Genomic DNA, 27,337 nt, shown 5'->3' with positions numbered 1-27,337 from the left:
TTAAAAACTTTCAGTGAGGTTGAGTTGTGAAGAGAGTTGCAGCAGCCACAAGCTCAGTGAATGAATGTGCAGGCAGCCAGTTGTAAAGGAGTGATTGATTTGTCGCGGCACTGTGCCAAAAAATACTTCGGCAATCAACAATGACTGCATATTAGACTACAACCCACCCACCCCCCATTCCCCCAACACCCCCACCCAATTAGCAAGAAAATGTGTCTATTGGCTAAGAACAGTAGATTATGCCTGATATAGATGCTGATTGGGGTGAGGTCCTTTTGTAGTGGTCACTTGGCTAAGAATTTAAGGGTCCAGGTAAAGCATAGTAGAATTCCAAGAAAAGTTAATTAACTCTGTGGATTTGTGTGATGGCCAAATTCGACAAGCACTGGCCCATTCCTTGTTTCAGCAGAGCCGGGAGCCGTTTGTTCTGTCTTGGCAATCCGATTGTGACTGTTTGCTATCACCGGGCAGTGTTTAAGACATCAGAAATCACTGGTTAATTAGGTAACTAAGGAAATTATCATATGTTTTCAACTGGAAACATAGCAAAAGTGGCACCAGAAACAGCCTTGATATGAAAAAAACACTCGAAAAACAGCTTACAGCTGTTTTTGCACAGTTCCAATCATGCAAATAATATGCTGGAGCAATAAATTATACATTGACAAACAACCTCAGACCACAGAATTATAGCGACATCAAATTTAGAGGGTTGTACAAAGGACATACCGTAAATCTGTGTGTGTGTGTGTGTGTGTGTGTGTGTGTGTGTGTGTGTGTGTGTGTGTGTGTGTGTGTGTGTGTGTGTGTGTGTGTGTGTGTGTGTGTGTGTGTGTGTGTGTGTACCTACTTAACTATGTTTTGGGGATAAATTCGTACCCAGAAGTGACCAAAACCTAACAACATCTCCAAAAACCTCCCTTTTAGTCTGACACCTGCACCTGAAAGGTATATTTTTTTTAACCTAGTTTTTTGTAATCCTTAAGGTATTAAGGTAAAATGATGCCATAAAGAATCACATGCGCAGGGTAAGATCTTTGAAAGTGTACAGAAGATTGCAAGCGTAAATTAAATTTGCATGTGCAAGAGAAGATTTGTAAAGGTGTAAATCGCCCTTCAAGTTTCAGAAAAAAATATTTGCAGCATTTAACTGTTATTCGTAAGTGTAATTCATGTATTTTGAAGCTGCAGCTTCATGCTAACGCAAAATAAATAAGATCTGTATTCTTCAGACTTTCATTTTTCCGCACTTACACTTTTGGCACTGTTTTTGCGCACAAATGCGGCCAAAAGCACTGCAAGCCTGTGAACAGCAATTTGCGAACAAAAACAACAGAGGCAGGAACTTCAAAACAGATTAATTGCGTAAAATCAAACTTTATGTAAAAAAATAAACTGTAGCAAATGTCTAAATGACTTGTTGTGTGCATGAGGCAAAAAAGTTCCCGAAAAAGTTCCCGCAAAGAGCCCTCCTCTTTGTGCTTGCAAAACTCAGTGAGTGAGAGAATCGTGCCAAAACTATAAGCACAGGTAAAAGAAAAAAGCAACTGTACAAATCGAGTTAATTCGGGACATTTTTTGCCTCATGCACACAACAAGTCATTTCGACATTTGCTATAGTTAATTTTTTTACACAAAGTTTGATTTTACGCAATACATCTGTTTTGCAGTTCCTGCCTCTGTTGTTTTCATTGCAAATTGCTGTTCACAGGCTTGCAGTGCTTTTGGCCGCATTTGTGCGCAAACACAGTGCCAAAAGTTTAAGCGCGGAAAAATGAAAGTCTGAAGAATACAGATCTTATTTATTTTGCGTTAGCATGAAGCTGCAGCTTCAAAATACATGAATTACACTTACGAATAACAGTTAAATGCTGCAAATATTTTTTTCTGAAACTTGAAGGGCGATTTACACCTTTACTAATCTTCTCTTGCACATGCACATTTAATTTACGCTAGCAATCTTTTGTACACTTTCACAGATCTTACCCTGCGCATGTGATTCTTTGTCATCATTTTACCTTCATATTAAGGTGTCTAGTAAAGGGGTCTAGTGAAGGAATTTTGATGTTCCCCACGCAAATTATTGTCCCATATGTGATTTTTTGGACCATCTTTTGTGTCCGTGCTTGATTTTTGGCTGTGAAAAATTTAAACTTTAAATCTACATAGAATCTGAACAATATATCCTACCGACACAATCCACCCCATTTTCTCTTCGAATTTGCATAAGGAATTGATAGATATGAGGATTGTCATGATTCGATGATGTATAGTGCATAAAAACTCAAATAAACACCAAACAATTTAAAAAATTGTGACATTGGATCACTGGAGCTCCTCCCCTATGGACCCTATTGATGTATGTTTTCTAACTTGTGACATGACTGATGGTAATTTGCTTCTCTCGCAAAAAGGTACTCACCTTGCACCATGCGATTGTAGATGGTGAAGTTCAAAGACTTGAGGCGTAATCTGTTTCCATGTAGGCTCCTTCAATGCTTCGTCCTTAGCCTTATATACTGGGAACTTGATGCATCGTTCGGTCTTTCCCAATACTTTCACTTCCAGCTTTTCACAGAAGATACACTCTGGGGGGAACAGCTGCTTAGCTGAGGAGGACCCACATTTACGTGGTGAGCGTGGTGTTGAAGCTTGCTGAGATGTCACAGTAGGTCTTTCCTGTAAGCATCCCTGGTTCTTTGTAAACTTCTGGTAGCAGTCTCGATGATAGCCAGTTGTTTCTAAATTGGCACCTACAAGACTCTCTGGAATGAGATTATAGACATTCTCCATGCGAAACGGCGAATCGAGAGCTTCATGGAGACGTCTATCACGAATGCTGTGTAGCAGAGTCAACTTGTCAGTAGCAGACCCTTTAATTTCACTAAGTGGTGTGAAATCTGCATGCTCACAGCCATGTACATGTAAAATACAATTTTCAGGACCATGGTCTTTTGATTTGACACCATCAACTCTCTTGGATTTCTTTGTAGCAGGATTGAGCTCTTCAGACTCACTATCATTTTCTTCCTTGTATTTCTTTGACTTAGACTTTGACTTGGACATGATTAGAAATGATCACCAACTAGCCAATTAACTATTATAGTATAACAGTGTTGACTTTCTTTTTCCCTAATGTCTTCAAGGCAGCTTCAAACTTAGGAGTATATTTTTCAGACTCAATATCGATATCTCCCTTCTCTTTTTTGAGGATGATTAGCATGCATCAGTTTTAATTTCCCAGATTATCATCAATCATTTTCCGTTTCCCAGATTGTCATCAACGTTGGCTGTTAGTAGAGAAGATGGGAAGATGGGCCGGCACTGATACAGTGTGGCACTGGATTTCTCCAAACAGCTTTTTTTGTATTTTGGGCTTGCTAAGTCTGGACTTTCTGATGGCTTTCAGTGATATTGACTTTCGAACACACTTATTGTATAGTGTACTATAATGTACAGTTAAGACATTATGTAAATGTTCTTTTTTGCTTTTTTGGACTTCCAGGGTGGCAACCAATATAGCCAGAAAATACATATATGTGACAATATTTCAGGTGGGGATCATCAACATTTGTTTATTAGACATCTTACAGACTGTAAAAATACAAATGTTAGAAAACATATATCAATAGGGTCAATAGGGGAGGAGTTCCAGTGATCCAATGTCACCATTTATTTTTTTATTTTTTGGTGTTTATTTGAGTTTTTATTGCACTACACATCATCCAGGATGTATTGTTCAGATTCTATGTAGATTTAAAGTTTTCATTTTTCACAGCCGGACAAATCAAGCACTGACACAAAAGATGAAACAAAAAAATCACATATGGGACAATAATTTGCGTGGGGAACATCAAAATTCCTCATTTGTAAATCTGGTATAAAAATAAAGTAATTAAAGATTTTTAAAAATGTAAAAATGCAGAAAGTTTTGTGTGACGGGTAGGTTTAGGGGTAGGGTTAGTGTAGGGGGATAGAATATACAGTTTGTACAGTATAAAAACAATTACGTCCATGGAATATCCCCATTTAGATAGCTACGTAAACGTGCGCGTGTGTGTGTGTGTGTGTGTGTTGTGTAAGCCCATACTGTTGTGTGTGTAGTGTATTAGTCTGATAACCAGAAGAGGGCACTGCCGTACTGAACACAATGACATTTAAGGTGAATACAGGTCTTTATTTCAATAAGTCTATCATTCTCTGTGTTAATCTAAAGGCCCTTTCATATGAATCGCTTTAGTGTTGCCTACTCAAGAGTGCTGTGACTTCTTCACAGAGGGACCCTCACCTGTTTGGGCAGAAGCGTTTTGAGATCATCTTGGGGGCTGAACATCCTGTTCCTCTTACTGTTGTGATGCTGCTTAACAGCCATTTCCTTGTAGTGTTGGTAGTTTTCTTTGCTGGTCTTCTTCATCAGAGGGGAGCGCGTGCTATTTACTTCTCCTGATGGAGGGAAGAGTAGGTTATAGGATTTGGACAAAAATCTGAATTTAATCATTCTCTCTCTCTCTCTCTCTCTCTCTCTCTCTCTCTCTCTCTCTCTATATATATATATATATATATATATATATATATATATATATATATACAGTATAACTTTAAAGTACATATGCAATTCATTCTGAAAAGTGAAATATAATACGTAAAAAAATCAGAAATGCAATTGCTTCTTAAAAGTCAATTTCAATTACATTCTGAATGCTGCACAACTCTATCAGGTTAGATGTTGCTTAACAAATTGACATATTATTTATTGAAATTTGTATTATTGTTCTCTGGTCAAAGACCGCAAGCAATCTTTTTAGTCAATAAAAACAAACCCTTGATCAGTGTCCTGGCAGTGTATCAAAGCATGGCAGGGAAAGAAAGTTAAAGGCTGGGATTAATGACAGCTCTTGATTCCGATAGGCACAGAAGCCTTTGAAGAGATACGTGCCTTTTAAGTCAAACCATGCCTGGCAAATCACAAGTGAACTACTAATAACAAAAGCAGACATTTATCCTTATTTAAAAGTATACTTTACCCAAAAATGACTTTCATTGTATGGAAAAAAGACATTTTCAGAATATCTTCTTTTGTGTTGCACAGAAGAAAGAATACCTACAGATTTGGAATGGCATGAGGCTGAGTAAATTATTTTCATCCTTCTGAGTTCTTCTGCAAAAACTAGAATGAAAAAAGTGAAAAGCGTGATTGATATTCAAAATGGTAAGCACGCGCTGCTTTGTTTGCGGTTTTGTATGCAGTCCTAGTTTTAGTTTCCCTTTTTGAATGACAAAAATAGACTATTGATACCTGCTGATATAGACAGATATTTCTTTGCACACAGATGCAGAACGCACATGCTAGTTGACAGTCACCTGGACTTTAGTCCTTTAGGTGTGTTCAAGTGCAGCTTTTTGGCCGAGACACAGCCAAGGAGAGGTGACAACACAGTCAGCTTTCATCGCAGCTAGTTCTTTGATGTCGGCTTGGTGTGTCCCAGGCTTTACATGTACATCTTGGTAACATCACTTGCACAAAGCGGGTCATTTAGACTCTAGCTGGCCATTTGAAACTCTCGCATGCATTCAGATGTGTTCTGTGTCTGGCCCATCGACATTAAAAAGCAGAAACTCAGGCAATGAGCCCAGAGATGCTCGCATGATGTCAGCGTAGGGTAAGTATGACCCTTGAAATCTGAAGGAGGGTGATTGCTCTGAGCATTGTCCAGCACTGAATACTGTGGTCTAAAGTTTCAAGCCCAATTGTGAGGAACAGACCTAAGAATAGTGTCTGAAATAGCGGATGACTTTGCCAGAGTTTGCCTCATTGAAGACATTATTGGCGGGCGTGCTTCAGCAGACACCTGCCATTACATATCCTCAGAAGCATCCTTGTTCCACACTCTCATCCCTGGGCCTACACCAGCAACACTTCCCACTCACAGTTCCTCTCTCTTTCCAAAGGCTTAGTGTGTGGGCTGTGCGGTTGGGGAGTGGACAGGAACTCTTTTCAGGGCTAGGGCCGGTTTCTCTCTCGCTTTTCCCAAGGAAGCATGACATGTTGTTGAAAAGTCAAGTGCCACTTGTGAATTTACATACTGACTCTGATCCAAAACCTAGTGAGATATCTATGTAGGGTCTATGTAGAGGCATTTTGAGGCATCATTGACATACTTCTGGCACAAAAATTGCTCTAACAAGAAGATTTGTGTCAATTTTCAAAAACACAGGCAATCCCATAATGTATTAAGCTCAGTGGGGGAAAAAAACCTTCTAATTATGGTGGACAAAGCAAAATGCAAAAAAAAAAAAAACGCTATGGATTCAGTACCAAAAATAAAAAAAGGACTGGACCAATATTAACAACTAATAGTTTATACTTTAACCTGTTAAGTGTCACCCATCCCCTTTTTTTTGAATAGACATGAAAATGCACATTCCAAACTTAAATGGTATAGGATAAGAATCCTTTGGAATATAGACATAAAATTGGTCTTGTTTTAAAGAAGACATTTGGCAGATTTTTGTAGAAGTGAAATAAATTAAGAAAGTGAAACAGAAAAAAAGTTACAGAAGTTTGAGTTTATGAAAATGTACGATTTAAAAAAATTAATTATTCATATTTTATATAAAATATATATTTTCAAAACCTGGACAACTCTTAAACTGCAAAAAAATCAAAGCCAAAAATCTGAACAAGTTGTGTTTCAAATTTTAGGTTGATATCTCAAGAAATGAGCTTTCAGTAAGATTTTGTTTGGGCGCAGTACCAAACTTTTTCACTAGGTCACAACCAGACTCCATTACTGCCCATATAAGGGCGCCTCCATTTCCATATGTGGTTTGAGTGATCTGAACCATCATTTTCACAATTTTCATACAATTTATAAAGTAGACATCCTATTCAGAAGTAGTATTGGAAGTTTGGCAGATTTTGATATGAATTAAACCTTGAATAAACACATAAAAGAACACATATGTGCGTTATAGCTCGCGGCCACATCACAAATGGTGAATCTATTATTTTTTCTTTATATTTAAAACATTTTCAGACCTTTTTTTTCTAAAATAATTGAATGCTTGCCATCTTTTGAACTCTTGGCATGAAAACAAACTGGTTTCTACCCTTCTTTCATGATTTTTCATGTTCATTGCTATTTCAAAATAAAGGTCTGAACACGCCTAGGAGTATGAAAATATTCTTGTTGCAAATTAATAAATTACGGCTCCTCTGTAATTTGTTTTGAGAATCAGTAACCAAATATGGAAACTAGAGATTGTAAGCTTTCAAATGATATATAGTTTGTCAAGATTAGTTTAGGTTAAGTATAGGTTATTACTGTTTTAAATATGTAATGGATTTGGGCCCACCGGTGGGCCCATGACACTTAAGAGGTTAAAAAGGAGCTAAAAAAAAAAACTACCCTTGACTCAGAAAATATATGCCGCGGTGTTGGTTAGGCTGCATTTTTAAGACCTTTGAAACATTAAAACATTTTGATGCAAATAATTAGTAGTATTTTAGTGTTGGGTCCGAGTCCACCTTTGTCGAGTCCAAGTCCTTACCAATCAAGTCCGAGTCCAAGTCCGAGTCCGAGTCGAATCCGGCCGAGTCCACAAAGATTTAGATTATTTGAAATTGACCTTTTACAAAGACCCGCCCCTCTTAGTTACTGTTGCTATGTCCAACAGGCCATTCTGCTCTCACTTCACACATCATGTTCTCACACAGTGAAAAATAGCAGAGCAAAGAGGACACTGACAATGCGCTAACAGACAAGACAAAGCAGGTTACTTTGGTATGAAATAAGTCTCAGATTTCAATTTTTTTTAATTTTTGTGAAATTCAAACAATAAATACCATTTTGTGGCGCTTTAATGTGTAATTATTTAGTTCAAGCAGCACGTGAACTGATCATCTCTTTTAGTTATAGCACGAATTAAACATGAATGAACATTGTTATGATGACACATGTTGGGTATGGTCAGGTGTGTGTCTCTCTCTCTCTCTCTCTCTCTCTCTCTCTCTCTCTCTCTCTCTCTCTCTCTCTCTCTCTCTCTCTCTCTCTCTCTCTCTCTCTCTCTCTCTCTCTCTCTCTCTCTCTCTCTCTCTCTCTCTCTCTCTCTCTCTCTGCCACTCCCACAGGGATCTGCAAAAAGATGTCAATACACACCATTTTCCAAGTTCAAATCCACTAACCGGTTTGGTTTGTTTGTCAGACAACAATGATGGATTTCTGCATTATGATTGGTCAGATCGCCTGTCAATCAAACTTCGGCGAAAAGTCTCAACACTGCTCTTAAATTAATATTTTAACCTTTACAAAAGGATTGCAATATATAGTAGCAGTCCTGCGTTTACCTACTGTACATCTTTCAGAATCTGCAAGATAATGCTCAAGAATGCAACACGATGCATTAAGAGCCAGAGCTAAAATTTTGAGAAAGATGATAGTGATGTGTAAATTTTTCTTATTTTATTTTAAATGTTAATATCTTATTTAGCTTCTGAAGGGCAGTACTAAATCAATTAATGAAATTTTAAACAAAGTAAGAACAATTTACAGCAATTTACAACCCCTTAATGTTTCCATCTTGAGCATCACTGAATGTTTGAAGCGTTTGTAATAGTTTATGTATGAGTCCCAGTGTGAAAAGATTGATCTCAAAATCATACAATCACTGCTAGTAAGGAGTCAAATATGCAGAAAATGCTGGAAAAGCAAAGAATGTGCAGGAGCAGGAGGATTTTTTCTGAAGACCATTGGGCAGTTTAACTGTTCGGGACAAACAAGGGACTCATGAACAACCCATTACAAAAAAAAAGAAAGAAAAAAGTTGTGGATCATTCATGTATTAAAAAACACAATATTAAAAATCAAGCTTATGTAATTTGTCTTGTATTTTGTCTTGTGGACTATAGGCTACACTTAAACCTGTTATGTGAAAAAACTTTTTCAGGGCAGCACTAAAAAAAAACTTTTTATGATCCTTCTTATTAAATAAATAAATAAAAATAACATTTTGGAGGTTCTGCAAGGTGTATGTCTTCTTATGACTAAAGTGTAAATGTAATAAAAATCATAAAATTATTAGACGCCAAAATGTTACTATGGCTATGGCCTTCACCTGACTTACTTTTCAAAACCTAGAATCTGAACTCAAATTAAATCTTTTCATCATATAAAGCGATCGTGTCTCTTCAAAAAATTTGGACTAAACCGCTCAATTCATCTGGATTAGTTTTACCATCTTTTATAAACTTTTTGAAGCGTCAAAGTACTAGTTGCGTAGCTGTCAATGGAGTGACAGAAATATCTCAGAATTCATCAAAAAGATCTTTATTTGTGTTCCGAAGACGAACAAGTCTTACAGGTTTGGAACGACATGAGGATGAGTAATTAATGACAGAATTTTCATTTTTTAGTGAACCAACCCTTTAACTATCACTTAATTTTCTGACAAGTAAAATCATTTAATTTAATATGAAATGTGATCATTATAATCATGATAAAAATGTGTAAAAACATCATACAGATAGAATAGTCATTACATATATCATCTAGTAAACGGAAAACTGAAAAGAAAAAAAAAGACCTCAAGGTCATTTCTGCTCTGGTTGTATGCTACCACCCATAATCAAACACTTCAAATCTTCTCTTTCACCACTGATTTGGTTTAATCTATGCATACTTCTTAAATGAGCTTAAATGGCAGGCTCTCTCCAGGATTTATCGAAATGCAGAGGTCTGACGGCAGGATTATAACTGGTTATATTGGTTTACATTACACAATCTACTGAAATATACAAACATGCACTCTGTGACATGCAACATGAAGCTCTTGTAACCAGTAAGCTATGGTCAATTTGTGGATGAACTGAGGCCCACTGCATGCTGGGAAAACAACCCAAAGACACTGACATTGATTGAAACCTTTTCGCAGTTTACCCATCTGGTTAAACATTTACAGAAAATGCTCTTTCAACCCACAAGGCTATGAAGAGGGAGCCGAGCAGCCATGTTGTTTTTCCAAACAGACTGCAGTGAGCACGCTGGCTCTCAGAATGTGTCTCCATGAAAAAGTAATGCAAGAAAAACATAAGCAGCTGTGATGCCCGGTGATACAAGTCGGCTTGTATTTGGCACTTTTTCTTACTTGCATAACCAGTGGCCTTTTGTAAAGGTTGTAACTTCAAGGACTCGCTGTACCACGGCGGCACGAAATAACAGTGTAGAATGTAATTTAATTTCCTTTCTTCTGTGGAGCTACACGACTCACAGGAAAGCTATGCCAGTGTCCGGCAAAACAGGACCAGGTGTGGGAGAGTTTTGCAAAAACTAATTGTTGGTTTTGGTGGGTGCAGAATGGCTTCCCTTGGGCATGTACAAGAGGTTTTTGGAGTTCAAATTTGATACAGCTTTTATTTGGCCAGGCACAACGTACGATTACTTGCAATGGAGTTTAAAGGCCCCCTGATATCAAAATTGAGCCAAAAAAAAGCCAAAAAGTGTTTTGATTGGATGACATCATCACTCTGCACTTCAGCTTCTCACCAGATTTTCTGTCCAATCAAATGCTCTCTAGTATCTTAAGCATCCCGCTCCCTACACTATAAATAAACGCTGAAGCTGCGGCTGAAATCGGTCACTTGTTCACACATTTACTATTTTCTACAAGGTGAATGGCGCACTGTGCACTACTGTATATAGGGAACAGGAAATAATTCAGATAGTGTAAATATGCTTTCCTTTGGAGCGAATGAAGTCTTGTTTCACGTTAATGTCATGTGAAACGCTGCAGTATGCCACAGTCTGCTCCGGTCCAGAGACTTGATAGCACAGAGCAGATCATATGTGCGAGTCGACGCATACCAAAAAACGTATCGGACCCATTTGAATTCTGCAAAAATGCTATATTTTAACACAAAATGGAGGAAAAATGCATTACAGAGCACAACGGCTCATCAAACTAATTTCAAACCTCATTGGTTCTTGTACGAGAATGAACTCATTGGTTCTCGCATGTTAAGCAAACATTCTTGCGCTTCCATTTACCACAACTGATGAGTGAGTTGATGAATGTGAATAAAATCCTAAATTTAATCTGCTCATCATATAAATCGATCGTGTCTCTTTACGATCTCTTTATGAACTTTTTGAAGCGTCAAAGGGTCAGTTGTGTAGCTGTCAATGGAGGGACAAAAAGCTCTCAGATTTCAACAGAAAGATCTTCATTTGTGTTCCGGAGATAAGCGAAAGTCTTACGGGTTTGGAACGACATAAGGGCGAGTAATAAACAACAGAATTTTCATTTTTGGGTAAACTATCCCTTTAAACTAAACTGAAAACTAATAATATAAATACAAATACAAAAAATCAATTAAAATATGAATAAACTATAGGCCTATAAACAATACTAAAATAACTTTGGAAGAGAGCTCGGGTTTGGTCCAAACAAAGTGTGCAAACAGCTGTAAGAGCCAGTTGACTTATTTCCCCAATGCTTACCACTTCTTCTACTGTTCTGTTCCACAGGAACTTTCACTGGTGTCCTCTATCTGTCCTCTACATCATTGAAACATCTGTTCGGTGTCTTAGTATTTCGCACTCTCTCTGATTCCACTTAAGAAAATCGTTCTGAGAAGTAATTTGTCACCATCCCCTGGGAGCACTTCCCAGTTTTTTTTACTCCCCCCATTTGATGAAAAAGCGTTTAAGATTTCATTCAACCTAAACTAGCCTCCCTGAGCCTCTTCTCATTATGCAGTGGATCAAGCCAGCACATTTCTCTGTCTTTCTCTTCAACTCTCTCTCTTTTATCTTTTCTGTAATTGCATATGCAAAGACTAAACAGCAATGTTGTACGGTCATAAATCAGAGGCCTACTGAGGGAGCCTCGATGATTAAACAGCCACTGTGCACAAAGGAAATGTTCTCAGCAGACGAATGAGATTCAGTCCTCGATTCTGCTTTTGAGTGTATGTGCTTCTTCTGATAATTTGTATATTCTAAACACAGATTTCAACAACAAGAACATAAAAAATGTAGTATGAGGTGCCGGTAAATGAAGCATTGCTATAGGTTTCTCATGAGTCATGCAGGCATTCAGAGGTATTACATATAAATATACTAAACAAGAACTCAATAACTGAAATCAGTGAAAATATACCATCACAGCATTTGAATAAAATTGTGTCTATTTTTAGTTGAAAACAGTAACGGGTTAATATGTTATATACATTAAGGTATGAATGATTCTTGAAAATGTTGTTATCATTTACTCATCTTCATGTAATTTCAAACCTGTATCTTTTTATTTATATATAGAATTTGACAAATAGCATTACAATTTTTGACTTTGAGGAAACAACTTGAAGTCAAAGTTTTCCTCAGAAAATGCCTTGGATCCATTTTGTGAAGTAGCCTAGATGTCGATTTTCTTTCTTCACTTGGCACCATAGCAACTGCAGCCTCCTGAGTGTCAAGAATTGCCTGAGCTTGAGCATTTGACAAGTGGTTGAGCAACAAACTTATAAAACTAAGCACAGTGCTAAGCTTGGGTCTCAGGAATATGCTTTGCTATGTAAGCTACCATTATACAGAAATAATGTCCTCCCTCCATGCTGATCTCAAGCCTGCCCTGCATTGATCTGGATGAGAGTTATTAATACAGCCTCACTGCTACTAGAATGTTTTTTTGTTTTTTTTTACAGTTATTTTAGAGTGAATATACCTGTTGCAGTCGATATTGACATTTTCAACTGTGTATCAGTCAGGCAGGCAGCCAGATGTACAGCAAGTAGTGACGCTTGACGCTTCATCGTCTCTGTGGGGTGGATTGTCTGGGATGGCCTGAGGTAAAAAGAGCCCAGGAGTTTTTTTTGTTATTTAAATTGGTTGTTTGACACCCATGACACTCCAGATGCCATGGGGGAAAAGTAAAGTCATGGCGCCTACATGGAGTCTTTCTGGTGTCACAGGTCTCGACAAGCCGCCGCCACCCAAGGCACTGGAAAGGTGTTGAAGAGAGCGTGTCTCTGCATATCAGACCCCGGAGGGTTCCAAGGGCAAAACACGCGATACAAGGAGAAAGAGGAAAAGACAGAAAAACAAACATGAGATATAAACCGCTAGCTTGAATAAACTTGAGATATATTTTATTATGGTGGCGAGGAGGCTGGATTTTCTGGAGGGAATCGGTGCAAAAGATTACATTTGCATCTTTCTACTTGCTTTTATGTAATGACCCATGGCTGTCTTTGCAATCCCAGTGTCCATTTTATTTTAAAGTATATTGATCAGTATAATTTCAGAATTATCAGACACATTTATCGGACAGATGTTTCAGGTTTTGGGTCATTTTATTAGAAGTAACTTAAAGTACATTGACTGCTGCCCACAATGAGCAGTGTAAAAATAATTGCTAATTCAAAATATTAATACATAATATAATAGTATATAAATCATACTAAATTAACACCATCTTGAAAGTATATAAATAATACTATAATAACACCATCTTGTAGCAAACCTGCTGTTAAAGCAATAACTGACTCAAAGGTATTTATTAAGTCATTATTTACTCACGCTCATGTATTACCAAACTATTATGATTTTCATTCTCCATGAAGCACAATATATGAAGTTAAGCTAAATGTTGACGCAGCTTTTTATGCCACACAAATAATTTTTATCGCCAAGCCCCAAAATGTATCATAAAAGTAGTCTATAAAACTCATGCACTATATTTCAAGTATTCTGAAGTCAAATGATAATTTTGTGTGAAGCACAGACTAAAAATTAAGATTTTAACTGATTATCTGAAGTCATCTGAAGCATGAGAACTTGAATTTCAGTCTGTTCTTCACAAAACTAAGATGGATGGATGGATGGATGGATAGATGGACGGACGGATGGATGGATGGATGGATGGGGCCCCTTTTCCAGAAGAGGGAAGAGCCTTTACAACTCGTGCTTCGAATACAACAACAAAACCGACGAAAGTCACGCAGCTTAAATGTCAGAAATTGTCAGTAGCGATATTCAGCCTTACAAGTACGAACCGGAGTCGGACAGATGGAGAGACTCAGGAAAAAGTTACAACTTTTAGAATGAAACTGGACATTTCTGAATGGTTAATGGATAAATGTATGTAGTTGCTGTGGAGTTAAGTTGATTCAACTGATCGACTAGCATCTACTATCATGTTAATATAAAAATCTTTCAGAAAAAACTTTTGTGCAAATCCAGAGTTGAACTGACACTCGTTTGTAAAGCACTCCGGTGTAAAATGATTTGCGCAAATATATAACACTAATTAATTTCTTCGTCATTCCTTCATTAAAGAAATTCATCCTCAGTTGGTCAAATGCCAGGAGTCTATAGAGACTATTGTGTTCGTTGGTACATCCAATAACAAAACAATTGTAATGTTTTTGGCGCAGACATTTTATATCTCCAGCTGCTACAGCGAGGAAACATAAATGGCGTACTGCTGTGGCTCACACAGGACGGGATCTATGCTAATAAAGCAGATTTCACCAGTCATGGACGGACCTTTCCCCTACTCTCTTACGTAAGATTAGGAGAGAAATCAGGAACCGCTCGTTTAGAGAGACTATTTATGATTTAACTCGGATTATAAAAAGGAGTGGATGGATTTTTACCATTACAGGCTGTTTTTTTACACACACTGGACACACATCTGTGTTTAAACACCTTATATAAGTGAATTTTGCATAATAGGCCTGTTTTAAGTGCTAAAGGTCACAATGATAGAGGTCCTAAGATGTGTACTAGGAACATATTAGATGAATAAAGGTCATTAACACACATTGCAAAATAGTTATTTTCAAAATCCATATTGACTAAACATATACAAGACTTATTGTAGCAGATAAGTTAAAGACAAGGGAGCATTATGCAAGTCAGCATCTGTGCACCGCTTAAGTGTCATTACTAAAGATGTTCCTCTCATCGGGTCCTACGCACGCTGGATCATGTCTGAGGCAGCCACTCGACATATGAACAATGCTAACTACAGGTGGTGCAATATGCTCACAGTTGAGGTAACGCACAAATATACAATCAGTGCAATGATGCCAGATGATTCTTAATTTAATTCAACAGACTCAGTGCAGAATGAGTTTCTTTTGAGATGCACTGCGCCAAATCACCACAGTTAGTTAAAGCTACACTGATGGGTGAACACTAATGCAGTAACAACACAAAATGAATACCTCTCGGCATGTTGCGAACACAAAGATGAGGATCAGAGGTCCTGCATGTAGCAACTTGTAGTGAGTTTTCATAATTGCAGCATTCATTCAGAGTTCACTGCATTAATTAGCCTTAATAGACAACATAATCGCTATTCATTAGATCAGCATTAATTTGTGTTTTCTTTTCAGCAGAAACAGATGAACTGAGCCAGAACGGGTCTAGCCTTTGCTAACAAGATTTCCACATGACTTTCAGTAATCATACTCACTCACAGGACTTACTGGTATGATGCTGATATGGAATTTTCCAACAGAAAGCAGTGAGAAAAGAAAGACAAATGTGCTTATTACTGACCGTAACAACAAGCGCAGGAACTCAAGATCGGATTTATATTCGTTTTGTGGAGAAACATTTATAATGGACCAGTTTTAACAAATCAGATAGGTATCTGGTCAGTAAAAACACATGAAGTGACCCAGTGTGAACTGGCTATTAGGTGATTATAGACTGAATGTCCAAGTTGAAGGGTGATTTTTGCAATCAGGTATAGTAATATAGTAATAGTCCATACGACTCATACAGTATATTCCATGTGTTCTGAATCAGAAGCCATACTGTAACTTTATGTGAGGAAAATAACCCTAACAATTAGGGTTTTAACTAAATGTTTGTTCACCAAAAATGAAAATTTTGTCATGGCCCAACTGTTCTTTTAGAAAACATTAAGGAGATTTAATGCATGATGCCCTGAGCTTCTGATTTCCACACAAGTAGATGTCGATTTATACTACAACAACATAAACATAACATAAAAGCAACATTTAAAAAATGCTTGACTTATCTAATATGTTCAAAGTCTTCAAAAGCCATATCTCAGTTTTTTTGTGAAAAATAGAAGAAGAAAAAAACTCCCAAAATTTCATCTGCAAATGTTTTTTTTAAAAGTGTCACAATCAGTCACGATACGCGACACAAACCTTTTGAATTTAGATTTGACTGCTCTGGATGAAGAAAATGTTACTAGTGAAGTTCTTTTCCTCACACAAAGCTACAGTATTGCTTCAGATTCAGAACACATGGAATATAGTGTATGAGTCGTATGGACTATTATGATAACTTTTTTTTTGTTGTTGTTGCAAAAATCACCCTTCAAATTGGACATTCAGCCTATAATCACCTAATCGCCAGTTCACACCGGGTCACTTTATGTGTTTTTACTGACCAGATCTAATCTACATAAATGTGTGTCCGCAAAACAAATATATATCCGATCAGTTCCTGTGCTATATGCAAATTTAACGGAGTTCATGTCAGCGAAAGCAACAGATATGAGCTGCATTTTATTTATCATCAGCTAGTTTTAAGATCAAGGGAAGAAATAGGAAAGAAAAATCCATCTCAAATGCGTTTCGTAGGGCATATAACCTGGTGTGTTCACAATCAGATAGCTATCCGATTAGTGAAAATGCATGAAGCGACCAGGTATTAGTGCTGGGCGGTATACCGGTTCATACCGAAAACAAGTGTATATTTTTGTTATGATATTCATTTTTAATATACCGCCATACCGATGTATTTAATTACACAACGTTTGCACTTCTAAGCAGCGACTGCGAAGCGAGGGTAAACAGCAGTTTTCTTTTACTGTCTATGGGTAAACAGCAGTGCTCTGGTGTTACGTTACAGGGAAGATGGATGTTGCAGAACTATGGTTCTGTGTTATTTTCCTGTCAAATGTCGAGAGCACATTATTGTAGCGCAAAAGTACATTAATATAATGCGCGAGTGCGAATCTCTCTGCTCGCGCGCTGAATATAATGTGCCGCGCTCTCAGATATACGCTGCTCACGTTGGTCTATTTTCTCTGGGCTCGCTCAGAGAATCTTGCACTTAAAACGTGTTCAGTGCAATCGCGAATCTCTCCTCTTCCCCAGCTAACAATTTTAGGTTATAAGAACATTTTCATAACGTTCCCATTAAGTTATAAAAACTTATTTCTGAATGTTCTAGGAAGATTCAAAACGTCCAGTGTTTTAGACGTTGTATTAACGTTATTTCTTGGTTATAAGAACTTTATTCAAAACGTTATAAGAACGTTCAATTCTCCCGTTATATAAACGTTGTATTAGCGTTCTTGCTTGGTTATAAGAACATGATTCAAACGTCATTAGAACGTTAAATTCTCCCGTAATATAAACGTTGTATTAACTTTATTTCCTGGTTATAAGAACGTAGAACGTTATTGTTGTAATGTCTGTCTGTGTTCCCCCGGTCTTTGTGCTTTTGGTTCAGTCCTGTTCAGTTTTCCCGCTCCTCGTTTGTGTTCATGTATACCACGCCCCCTTGTTATCTTGTTTAGCTTGTTTGGCCTTGTATTTAAGCCCTGTGTTTCAGTCCAGTCTTTGTGAGTTCTTAATAATGTTGTTGTTGTACCTTGATGTTGGTGGTTCTGTTCCTGAGTCTTGTGCCCTAGCCAGAGTCTTTATGTAGTTTGAGTTTATTAAATAAAGTGTGCTGCAATTGGATCCTGCTTCCTCCTTGCTTCCACCTCATCGTGACAGAAGAACTCACCGCCAATGGATCCAGCAGTTGTTAGCAACCAGGTACTAAGAAGATTTCTAGCCTCTATGTTTCAGGATGGCCAGCGGATCGAGAAGTATGTGAGGGACTTTTTGAACTGCTGCCATCTGGGATCGCTGTATGACATTGAGCTCATGGACCTGTTCTGGAGCGGGCTGGATGCGGATATCGCGCAACTGATGCCGGATGATTATACCGGTTGGACCCTAGAGGGATATATTGACCTGGCCCTTTACTTGGGGGGTTCGGCATCTACGGTGGGCTTGGCTGATGAAGCACCCTGCCAGTTCACAGTATCCCTGGAGCCTATCCACGTCCCGCCTGTCCAGCCAGAGACCGTCCAGCCAGAGACCGTCCAGCCAGAGACCGTCCAGCCAGAGACCGTCCAGCCAGAGACCGTCCAGCCAGAGACCGTCCAGCCAGAGACCGTCCAGCCAGAGACCGTCCAGCCAGAGACCGTCCAGCCAGAGACCGTCCAGCCAGAGACCGTCCAGCCAGAGACCGTCCAGCCAGAGACCGTCCAGCCAGAGACCGTCCAGCCAGAGACCGTCCAGCCAGAGACCGTCCAGCCAGAGACCGTCCAGCCAGAGACCGTTCTCGTCACGTCTTCCCAGTCAGAGACTGATCACGCCACGCATGCGCCGCCTGAGCCCTCAGTGACCGCAACACTGGCCATTATGGCCACAGCCATGTGGTGTGTGTGGGCTACGCACACACTTGAGCCGGTGTCCGCTGATCCTGCGCCAGAGCCCGCTGATCCTGCGCCAGAGCCCGCTGATCCTGCGCCAGAGCCCGCTGATCCTGCGCCAGAGCCCGCTGATCCTGCGCCAGAGCCCGCTGATCCTGCGCCAGAGCCCGCTGATCCTGCGCCAGAGCCCGCTGATCCTGCGCCAGAGCCCGCTGATCCTGCACCAGAGCCCGCTGATCCTGCGCCAGTCCTGTTCAGCCCAGAGTTTCCTTCACCGCTGGTCCTGCCCAGCCTAAAGCCCTCTTCACCGCTGGTTCTGCCTCTTTCTCCTGAGCCGGTGCCTTCTCCAGGCTACGACCCCGTAGCTACCCCCAAGAATTTTTTGGGGGGGGGCAGTAGGCCACCACCATGGCCACCCGAAGGGTCCTCTCCAGCATGGCCGCCCGAAGGGTCTTCACCGCCGTGGCCGCCCGAAGGGTCTTCACCGCCGTGGCCGCCCGAAAGGTCTTCACCGCCGTGGCCGCCCGAAGGGTCTTCACCGCCGTGGCCGCCCGAAGGGTCTTCACCGCCGTGGCCGCCCGAAGGGTCTTCACCGCCGTGGCCGCCCGAAGGGTCTTCACCGCCGTGGCCGCCCGAAGGGTCTTCACCGCCGTGGCCGCCCGAGGGGTTTTCACCGCCGTGGCCGCCCGAAGGGTCTTCACCGCCGTGGCCGCCCGAGGGGTCTTCACCGCCGTGGCCGCCCGAAGGGTCTTCACCGCCCTGGACGCCCGAGGGTCCGACAGCTCCGCCCTGGACGCCCGAAGGGTCTGCTCCGCCCAGGACGCCCGAGGGTCCGACAGCTCCGCCCTGGACGCCCGAGGGTCCGACAGCTCCGCCCTGGACGCCCGAGGGTCCGACAGCTCCGCCCTGGACGCCCGAGGGTCCGACAGCTTCGCCCTGGATGCCCGAGGGTCCACAGCCTGCTCCGCCCTGGTCACGCCCTCAGCCTGCTCCGCCGTGGCCTCGCCCTCAGCCTGCTCCGTCGTGGACACGCCCACAGCCTGCTCCGCCCTGGCAGTCTGTTCGTCCAGCTCCGCCCATGTTCCATGGCCCAGGTCCGCCATCGCAAGACCCCGGTCCCGTTCCCTGCACGGACCTGGCCCGCCATCCCTCCCCCGGGACCGCCTCCGCTCCACCACCCTCCCGAACTATGTCTCTAGTTTTGATGGGCGTCGGGAGCCGCCCATAGAGGGGGGGCTATGTTGTAATGTCTGTCTGTGTTCCCCCGGTCTTTGTGCTTTTGGTTCAGTCCTGTTCAGTTTTCCCGCTCCTCGTTTGTGTTCATGTATACCACGCCCCCTTGTTATCTTGTTTAGCTTGTTTGGCCTTGTATTTAAGCCCTGTGTTTCAGTCCAGTCTTTGTGAGTTCTTAATAATGTTGTTGTTGTACCTTGATGTTGGTGGTTCTGTTCCTGAGTCTTGTGCCCTAGCCAGAGTCTTTATGTAGTTTGAGTTTATTAAATAAAGTGTGCTGCAATTGGATCCTGCTTCCTCCTTGCTTCCACCTCATCGTGACAGTTATCACTAATGACAGTAAAATAGATTATCCTAAGTCAATTTACTGCAGTAATTCCTCTCTCAACCAGTAGAAAATGCTTTGAACACCTGATTATGCACGAAAAAAAAAAAAAAACGAAAACCGGCATAATTTTGAAAATAAACGTGATATCAATTTTTGGTCAAACCGCCCAGCACTACCAGGTATAAACAAGCCCAAAGAAAATAATACAGGGCCAGAAAAACATGAAAGGGAGTAAAAGTGAATTTTAATTTGAACTATCTTTAGAGCTGGCAGTATTTTCTCTTCATTAGAAACCTGCATTGGAAAGGGTCAGAAATGAGCAGATTAATTGCCGGTGCTGGGCAACCCTGTTGGTTTTGGTATCCCAAAATACACCATTCAGACAATGCTCAGAAAGTATAGTGGGGCAGATTCACAATGGTGCTTGCAAAAGTCCAATTTGTGCAGGGGGACATTAGCCTTTCACCCCTGATTTCTTGGAAAATTCAACAACACAGCAGTATAACGGCTGCCAATTTGTTTCAAAGCAGAGGCATTTGGCACAGTTTAGACATCAGTAATTTGAAAATTCTTTATTTTATTAGAAATCTAGGTCACATATTTCAGTTGTATAGCAAAGGTTTGGAAGCGCTCATCCTGGCCTCTAGAGCAAAAGAGACGGCTCTGATGATACCCAAATGAGATCTGAAAAATTATATTATCAAGGCAAAAGGCAGCATTGTGCAAGATGCATTAGGACTATGTTCCTACAGCCATATTCAGAGACGACTAGTTGTCCCTGAGAAAGTTTCAGTTTCAAAGAAATGTATTTTTTCCCTTTTACAACCTTGTAAAAAAAGGGGGGATGAAACTACTGTTTTCTGGCCAACTCATTGTGTTTAGTGATCCATATTGTTGGTCACTCAAAACCCTGGAAAAAATAGATTTTAAAAAAGAATTTCTTCTCTGGGGACCACTGGATTTAAAAAAAAGACAGAGAGAGAGGCTGATACGAATAAAACGAGAAATAATGGCAAAAACGTTACAGTGTCAACCGTTTAACAGGTGATTTGTTTGTGAGGAGATCAGTGGACTCATGGTCAACTGAATTTCAACACTGGTCATCCCATTGCACCTTGGTTTCAAAAACAATGTTATCTCCAATTGCTTCTAAAGCAGGTACAAAAGAAGCAGACCTCAAAAGTCTAAGGCTGCTGCTTACTGATCTAATCTGACTGTATTAAACACTAAGGACCATAACATTAAAAGCATGGATAAAGCACCATCTGACCTACGTAAATATAACAGTGTTCCCACAGATTTTTATAATGAATTTCCATGTTTTCCAGTTGTTTGTGATTACCAGAGGAATAATTTGGGCCTGCAGTGACTACAGAAACGTCCATTATTTTTCCAGCCACATTCCCATCGGCAGCAACCTGCAGTAACGAAAGAACTGAACCCAGTATATATATATATATATATATAAACTCTTGTATTGCTTCTAAGATATATAAGTAGAGTGCTTAAGAATTAAATATGTATTATTTATTTTTTTTATTTATGAAGACATTTAGGCATATGCCTATGTTTTAAAAGTTTATTTTATCAATTTCTTGAAGATTGCAAATTTGAACAACTGTCCAGAAATGTCCAAGACTTTTTAAAATTGCATTAATTCCCATGACTTTCACAAAGAAATCTAAATTTTGACAATGTCTGACATTACCATGTTTTCCATGACTGTGAGAACCCTGATATAAACTAAATCAAGCATGTGAGCAGATGCACCAGAAGCAGTTCAGACAGAAGTTGGTGATCTAACAAAGGGGCTGTATAAACAATCAAACAAGATGGTGGAGAAAAGGGTGCCAGAACAAAGACCCTGCACTGATTTTTGACTCAGTGTTGATTCCCCAAGTCCTGACACATGGAGAAAAGAGGAGACATCAAAGTGCAACATCATCCGTGTGATATACTTGAATGCGTACATTTTGTCAGCGGCTGTGCATCATTACATGTTCACAAAGTCTTGAGACTCACCACTGTGTCCTGACTCCTGGTTGGTCATGGTGGGCTCCAGGTCCACTTTGTTCTCGCATCGTCCTAGTCCCTGTATCAGCTGTTCCAGTGGTAACTCTGAATTCGCGCTCGGGTAACACCTTAAACCGCTCCCGCATCTCGGCGTATAGACGCCGCATAGCTCGCCATTCTGCCTTGCGCAAACCGGACAGCAACCGCAACCCGGTTCCCTGACAATCTCGCAAGAGGTGGTGATCTTGGGACACGCCGCCTGGCGCTCCGCGGTGCAGCTCGGGCAGCGGAACACGATCTCCCCGACCGAGCCGTGCAGGAGCAACAAACTGCAGAGCAATGCACAAAACATGCCGTTATCTTTAAGACTTACAGATGTCGGGATTCTGCAGGCGACTTCAGGTGGAAAAGTAAAAGTGCGTTTGGGGACAGGTGAGGTTTGCCGGAGAGCTCTGCTGGGTCCTATTTGCTGTCATGTTACTCTGACATGACATCACGTCAAAACCTAGTCAAAGTCAAATGAAGAGTCGTTATAGTCGGACTGCAGGCTGTTTCATTTGCGAAAGATACACTGTTTTGGATTAATGTTTGTTATAACCAATTCTTCTATCAGTTCTTAAGTTGAAATGACCATAAACATATGTCTGGGCTAGCCAAAACAAACAGCATTCGCCTTACTATGTTTATTGTTATGACAGTTCAACAAAGTGTGCGATTTAAACATTGACTTGATCAGGAGATAATTTTATGGAAGCTTGTTTCCTCCACTGAATAAAAACTAAAAGAGGTAGCCTCAAAATCAATTCTGATTTTTTTTCTCACAATTCCAAGTTTACATCTCGCAATTCTGACTTTAATTTTTTCATAGAATTGCCTGATAAACTCGCAATTGCAAGTTATAATGTCAGAGTTGCAAGATATAAACTCACAATTCTGACATTTTTCTCACAATTGCGGGATATACAGTAAACTTGCAATTGCGAGATATAAATTGCAATTGCAAGTTATAAAGTCAGAATTTTAAGATATAATCTCGCAATTCTGACTTTTTTTCTCACGCCTGCAAGTTTATATCTTGCAATTCTGACTTTTTTTTCGCAATTCTCAGTTTATAGCTATCTCGCAATTCTCACTTTTTTTTAACTGAGTTATAAACTGAGTTATAAAGTAATTGCGAAGTTATATAGTCCAGTTCTTAAGGGGAAAAAATACATTATTCTCAGAATTGTGAGATACAAACTGGCAATTCGGACTTTATATCTCGCAATTGTGACTTTATATCATGTAATTATAACTTTATAACTCGCAATTGACTATATCATGCAATTCAAAAAAAAAAATTACATAATTTTTTCTGTAGCGGAAACAAGCTTCCATAGTTTTCTGTGAGTGTGTGATTTATACATTTACTTGATTGAGAGAGAATTTTATGTAAGCTTGTTTCCATAAAGCTTGTAACGCAAACCACTCGAGCGGCTATGGGGTTAGAATTCGGTCACAATTCTGCGCGTGCATGATCACATTTCGAGTGCGCAAAAGGGCATTTCGCACGCGCGAAGTCTTGCGGAGAAATGTTCGTCTCGCAGATAAGAAAATATTTTGAGCGAACGAAAATCAATTTTGCTTTTAAAATAAGTATCTGGATGTGCGCAGACGTTCTCTTTCGCTTGTGCAAAGTTTCACTTTCTTGCTCCTTTCATACCAGCCGTAGGCGCTCTCTAAGCGCAGACTGCTCGCTTGCTCAACACAACCCAGCGTTACAATTTGCGATAATTCCAGCCAATCAGAGATGAGGCTGCTAAATTCTGATTGGCTGGCTTGAAAACCAATCACAAGACTCCCTGCATCACCGACTGTGGAAGAGGAAAAATACATGGTGGAAGAAGTTTACGTTTAATTTGTTTAATGGATTGAACACTTCTATTTAAGTTCAAGTAAACAAAAACATTCACAGCAGAGATGTTCTGAAAAACAACTATCACACTAAAAAATATACAGTATTTTCTTATATACTATTTTAGGATGGATAGTGTTCACATTGGGATGCAGGCTTGTTCCTCTCACTGCAAAAAAAAGAAGAGAAAGACATGTGGGTAACAATGCAAACGTATATGTAAATATAACTGTAAGTGAAAATCTTTGGTGTGTGACCCACAAGACTTCTACTATATAATTACTCGCATAATTACATTTTAATTTTTTTACAGTGAGGGGAACAAGCCTGCATCCCAATGTGCACACTATCCATCCTAAAATAGTATATTAGAAAATACAGTATACTTTTTTTTAGTATTATAGTTGTTTTTACAGAACATCTCTGCTGTGAATGTTTTTCTTTAAATAATTCCAAGGATATAAAGTATATTGATTATTATTTTAACGTTATTACATTGCATTTCTACATTTATTTGATGGCTTTTTTTATTCTGATGTGAGTGATGTACCGTTTTTACGCACTTATTTCATTAAAAGGGGAAAAGTCTGTCCATCTTCATTTCTGAAAATGTGTAACATTTGAGACCCCAGCTCGGTCACATTCATATTTCACTAATGTTAATTACATAACTTGCAGTTCAGAAAGAAGTTAGAACTACCACTTGAGGTGTAGCAAACACTGGGACATGCCATTATGTACCGTAATAGTAAGATTTGATTTTGATTAAAAATAAGCTAAAAAAAATTGCTTAAAAATAAGCTAAAAAATAAACTGTGGTCGTCCAGTGGTAGACATTTGAACTTAAATTGAAGTGTTCAGCCATTAAACAAATTAAACATAAACATAAACATCTTCCACCATATATTTTTCCTCTTCCACAGTCGATGATGCAGGGAGTCTTGTGACTGGTTGTCAAGCTAGATAATTAATTCTTAATAATATTTAAGCTCCTTTGCTGATGTGTTCCTTGTTAATTATTTTTGGCTGCCAGGACTGTTATATTTCTGGACTTGGCAGAAAAGGCTGGGCTTGACAATAACAGCTGTAGCTAATTTATTATTTAGTTTATTTCTTTCTGTTTCCAAATCACGCATCTCTTTGTATGTGAGTCAGGAGCTGTACAGCTAAACAGGCTTCTGTTACCCATGTGTCTGTCTCTCATGGTTGCTGTAGAGACTGAATGTTGTTGATCACTGTTGATTTATGAACACAGAAACAGCCACTGACTAAGTAACTCTAGCCTGTAGTAACAAGCTGTCAGGCATAAGGATTCTTTGTTTAATGGATTGTCTATGATTCTATGGCTTATTCATGCCTGTGCGTCCCCGTGGCTTATGGAATAGACTTTCGAGACTTAAGGCTGAAGTCTCGATTAGCCTTGAATATACAAATCACTGTATATCATCAGGAAAAAAACACATGCAGTCAAATTTACTTAACGAACCATTTGTCGGATATAATGTAGTTTTTAGTTTGCTCTCTGATGGGAAAGAATAGTAGATTGATTATGCCAATTATTTTTGGACTTGTGGTATTTCAGTTCTATTAAGGGAATAGTTCACACAAAACTGAAATGTATCTAATATTTATCTATTAAATGAGATGAAAACTCAATCTATTTTCTACATGTGTGTTATGGATTATATTGTAAACAATTAATATCTGCATGTTTTTTTTTTAAATATTTTGACCTCATAATAGTCCAATTAAACCCCGCCCATGAAAGCTTATGTTCATCTGCCTACACTTTTGAGTGTCACGCCCACATCTCATCATCCAATCAACAACTGATTCATAGAACCAAATCCCCGCCCTAACTTTTTTTCTTTTTCAATGATCTATTACACCCAGATGTACTTCAAAATATGTACAGAATGAAAAGATTTGTCAGTACTTCGGTTTCATCGCAACTTTAAATTTTGGTCTATTTCTCACTCAAAGTTATCACACAAAGTTATCGTATAACTTCAGAACATTCCGAATATAGTGCAGAAGTTGTATGGAATGCTTTTACAGTTGTTTGTTCGTTTAGGAGTTTGTATGAAAAAGAGCTTTATTACAAATCTTCAAAACTTCTCCTTGGAATATAAAAAAACCATCAAAACAGTTTAGACTACAGTAAATAAATAATGAGATTTTTTTATTTTCAGGAGAACTTCAGTATTCCTCTATGAGAAGAGAAGATGGAGAGATTGAAATGGAGGGAGCGAAAGAGGTGTCTCTTATTTTGGAAAAGCAAATAAATGGCATGAACCTGAGCAGCACCCGTATTACACAATGTCTCTCCAAGGTCACCAACTGGAATATCAAAGAATTCCCCCTGAGCAGCCAACCGACCTGGTCTAGTGTATAAACAACCTCAGAGTCAGTGTTCTTGTGCCACACTAAATATGACATTTATTCTCACTAAAAATAAATCTGTGTGTGTGGGAAAGTCTTAAGTGAATTTTTCCATAATTAGACATTTCCTCAACCAAACATTAGGCACGGAGATCCAGGAAGACAGCTAAGGGTTGAGCAAACTGGCATCCAGGTGAAGGGACACCTGTTTCATGCTACCAATACACGAGGCAAGAGAGCATCAGGAAAAAATGCCTTTACACTTTTCCACTGTTAACAAGCTTCCTGCATTTGACCCATGGGGAAATTCTGGGATTTCCAGGCGGATGTTGTACAACTTAGCAAAGGATGAAGTCTGAGCCACCTTGGATTGGTCTGTGAGGTAACGTCTGACAAGTTGGTCCCTGAACACCATCTCTGAACTTCCTTTCTCTTAACACACCAGAATCTGGCAAGGCTTTTTCCACAAGGAAGTGTATACGGAATCTATGGTGAATAAGTATTACAGATTTTATTTCTCACCACCATTAGGGCCAGCTCTTCATGTCATGTTTTACTGCAGCTTGGGTTAGTTATTATTAGGCCCAGACGACTTTTATTCGGATTTTCAGTGTTGATTTTGAAGAACCATGCAGCGCAATTCTCCAAAATGGTTTTAACAATGTCAAATGTGTTAAACGGATCTTAAAGTTGTACTCTCTTTAAGCGTACTTTAGATTCTGTATGGGCCTAGTTATCCAGCTAGGATACAGTATATTCCATGAATAAAACAATAAATAACAGTGTCTGTGTCCTCATTTTGTTCTATTTTAGGAGAACTCCACAACTAACTTGCAGATTTAATTTTACACTTCATTTGTCCTCTGCAACTTTCCTCCCAGATCATGATATGTGGACATCATTCTCTCTCTGCATTCTCCATGTTTCATTAATTATCCGGCCCCCACCGCACAGTAATTTGTTTGGCACTGGTGAACTGTGGCCAGTCAACTGAAAGGGTTGAACCCTCG

General features: G+C 39.6%; 1 protein-coding gene and 1 long non-coding RNA gene across 2 annotated transcripts in view; one reads left to right on the top strand and one right to left on the bottom strand.

Annotated features, from left to right (window-relative positions):
• igfbp2b (insulin-like growth factor binding protein 2b) overlaps positions 1-22,574 on the bottom strand; it is a 35,848-nt gene extending 13,274 nt beyond the window's left edge. The window contains exons 1-2 of the mRNA XM_077215679.1: positions 22,061-22,574; positions 4,289-4,443 (exon numbers count right to left, since the gene is read on the bottom strand). Of these exons, the coding sequence (XP_077071794.1) occupies positions 4,289-4,443; positions 22,061-22,403 (498 nt within the window). The 5' untranslated portion in view covers positions 22,404-22,574. The remainder of the gene's footprint in view (positions 1-4,288; positions 4,444-22,060) is intronic.
• LOC143723363 (uncharacterized) lies at positions 22,292-27,118 on the top strand. The gene is made up of 2 exons (XR_013197092.1): positions 22,292-22,483; positions 26,138-27,118. It is a non-coding gene; the product is annotated as an uncharacterized LOC143723363 (long non-coding RNA).
• Positions 27,119-27,337: the final 219 nt, after the last annotated feature.

Source organism: Siphateles boraxobius, unplaced genomic scaffold (genome assembly GCF_051911475.1).
Source record: "Siphateles boraxobius isolate OS27281-9 unplaced genomic scaffold, OSU_SipBor_1 7, whole genome shotgun sequence".
NCBI lineage: Eukaryota > Metazoa > Chordata > Actinopteri > Cypriniformes > Leuciscidae > Siphateles > Siphateles boraxobius.
This window is presented reverse-complemented; position numbering and strand designations above follow the sequence as displayed.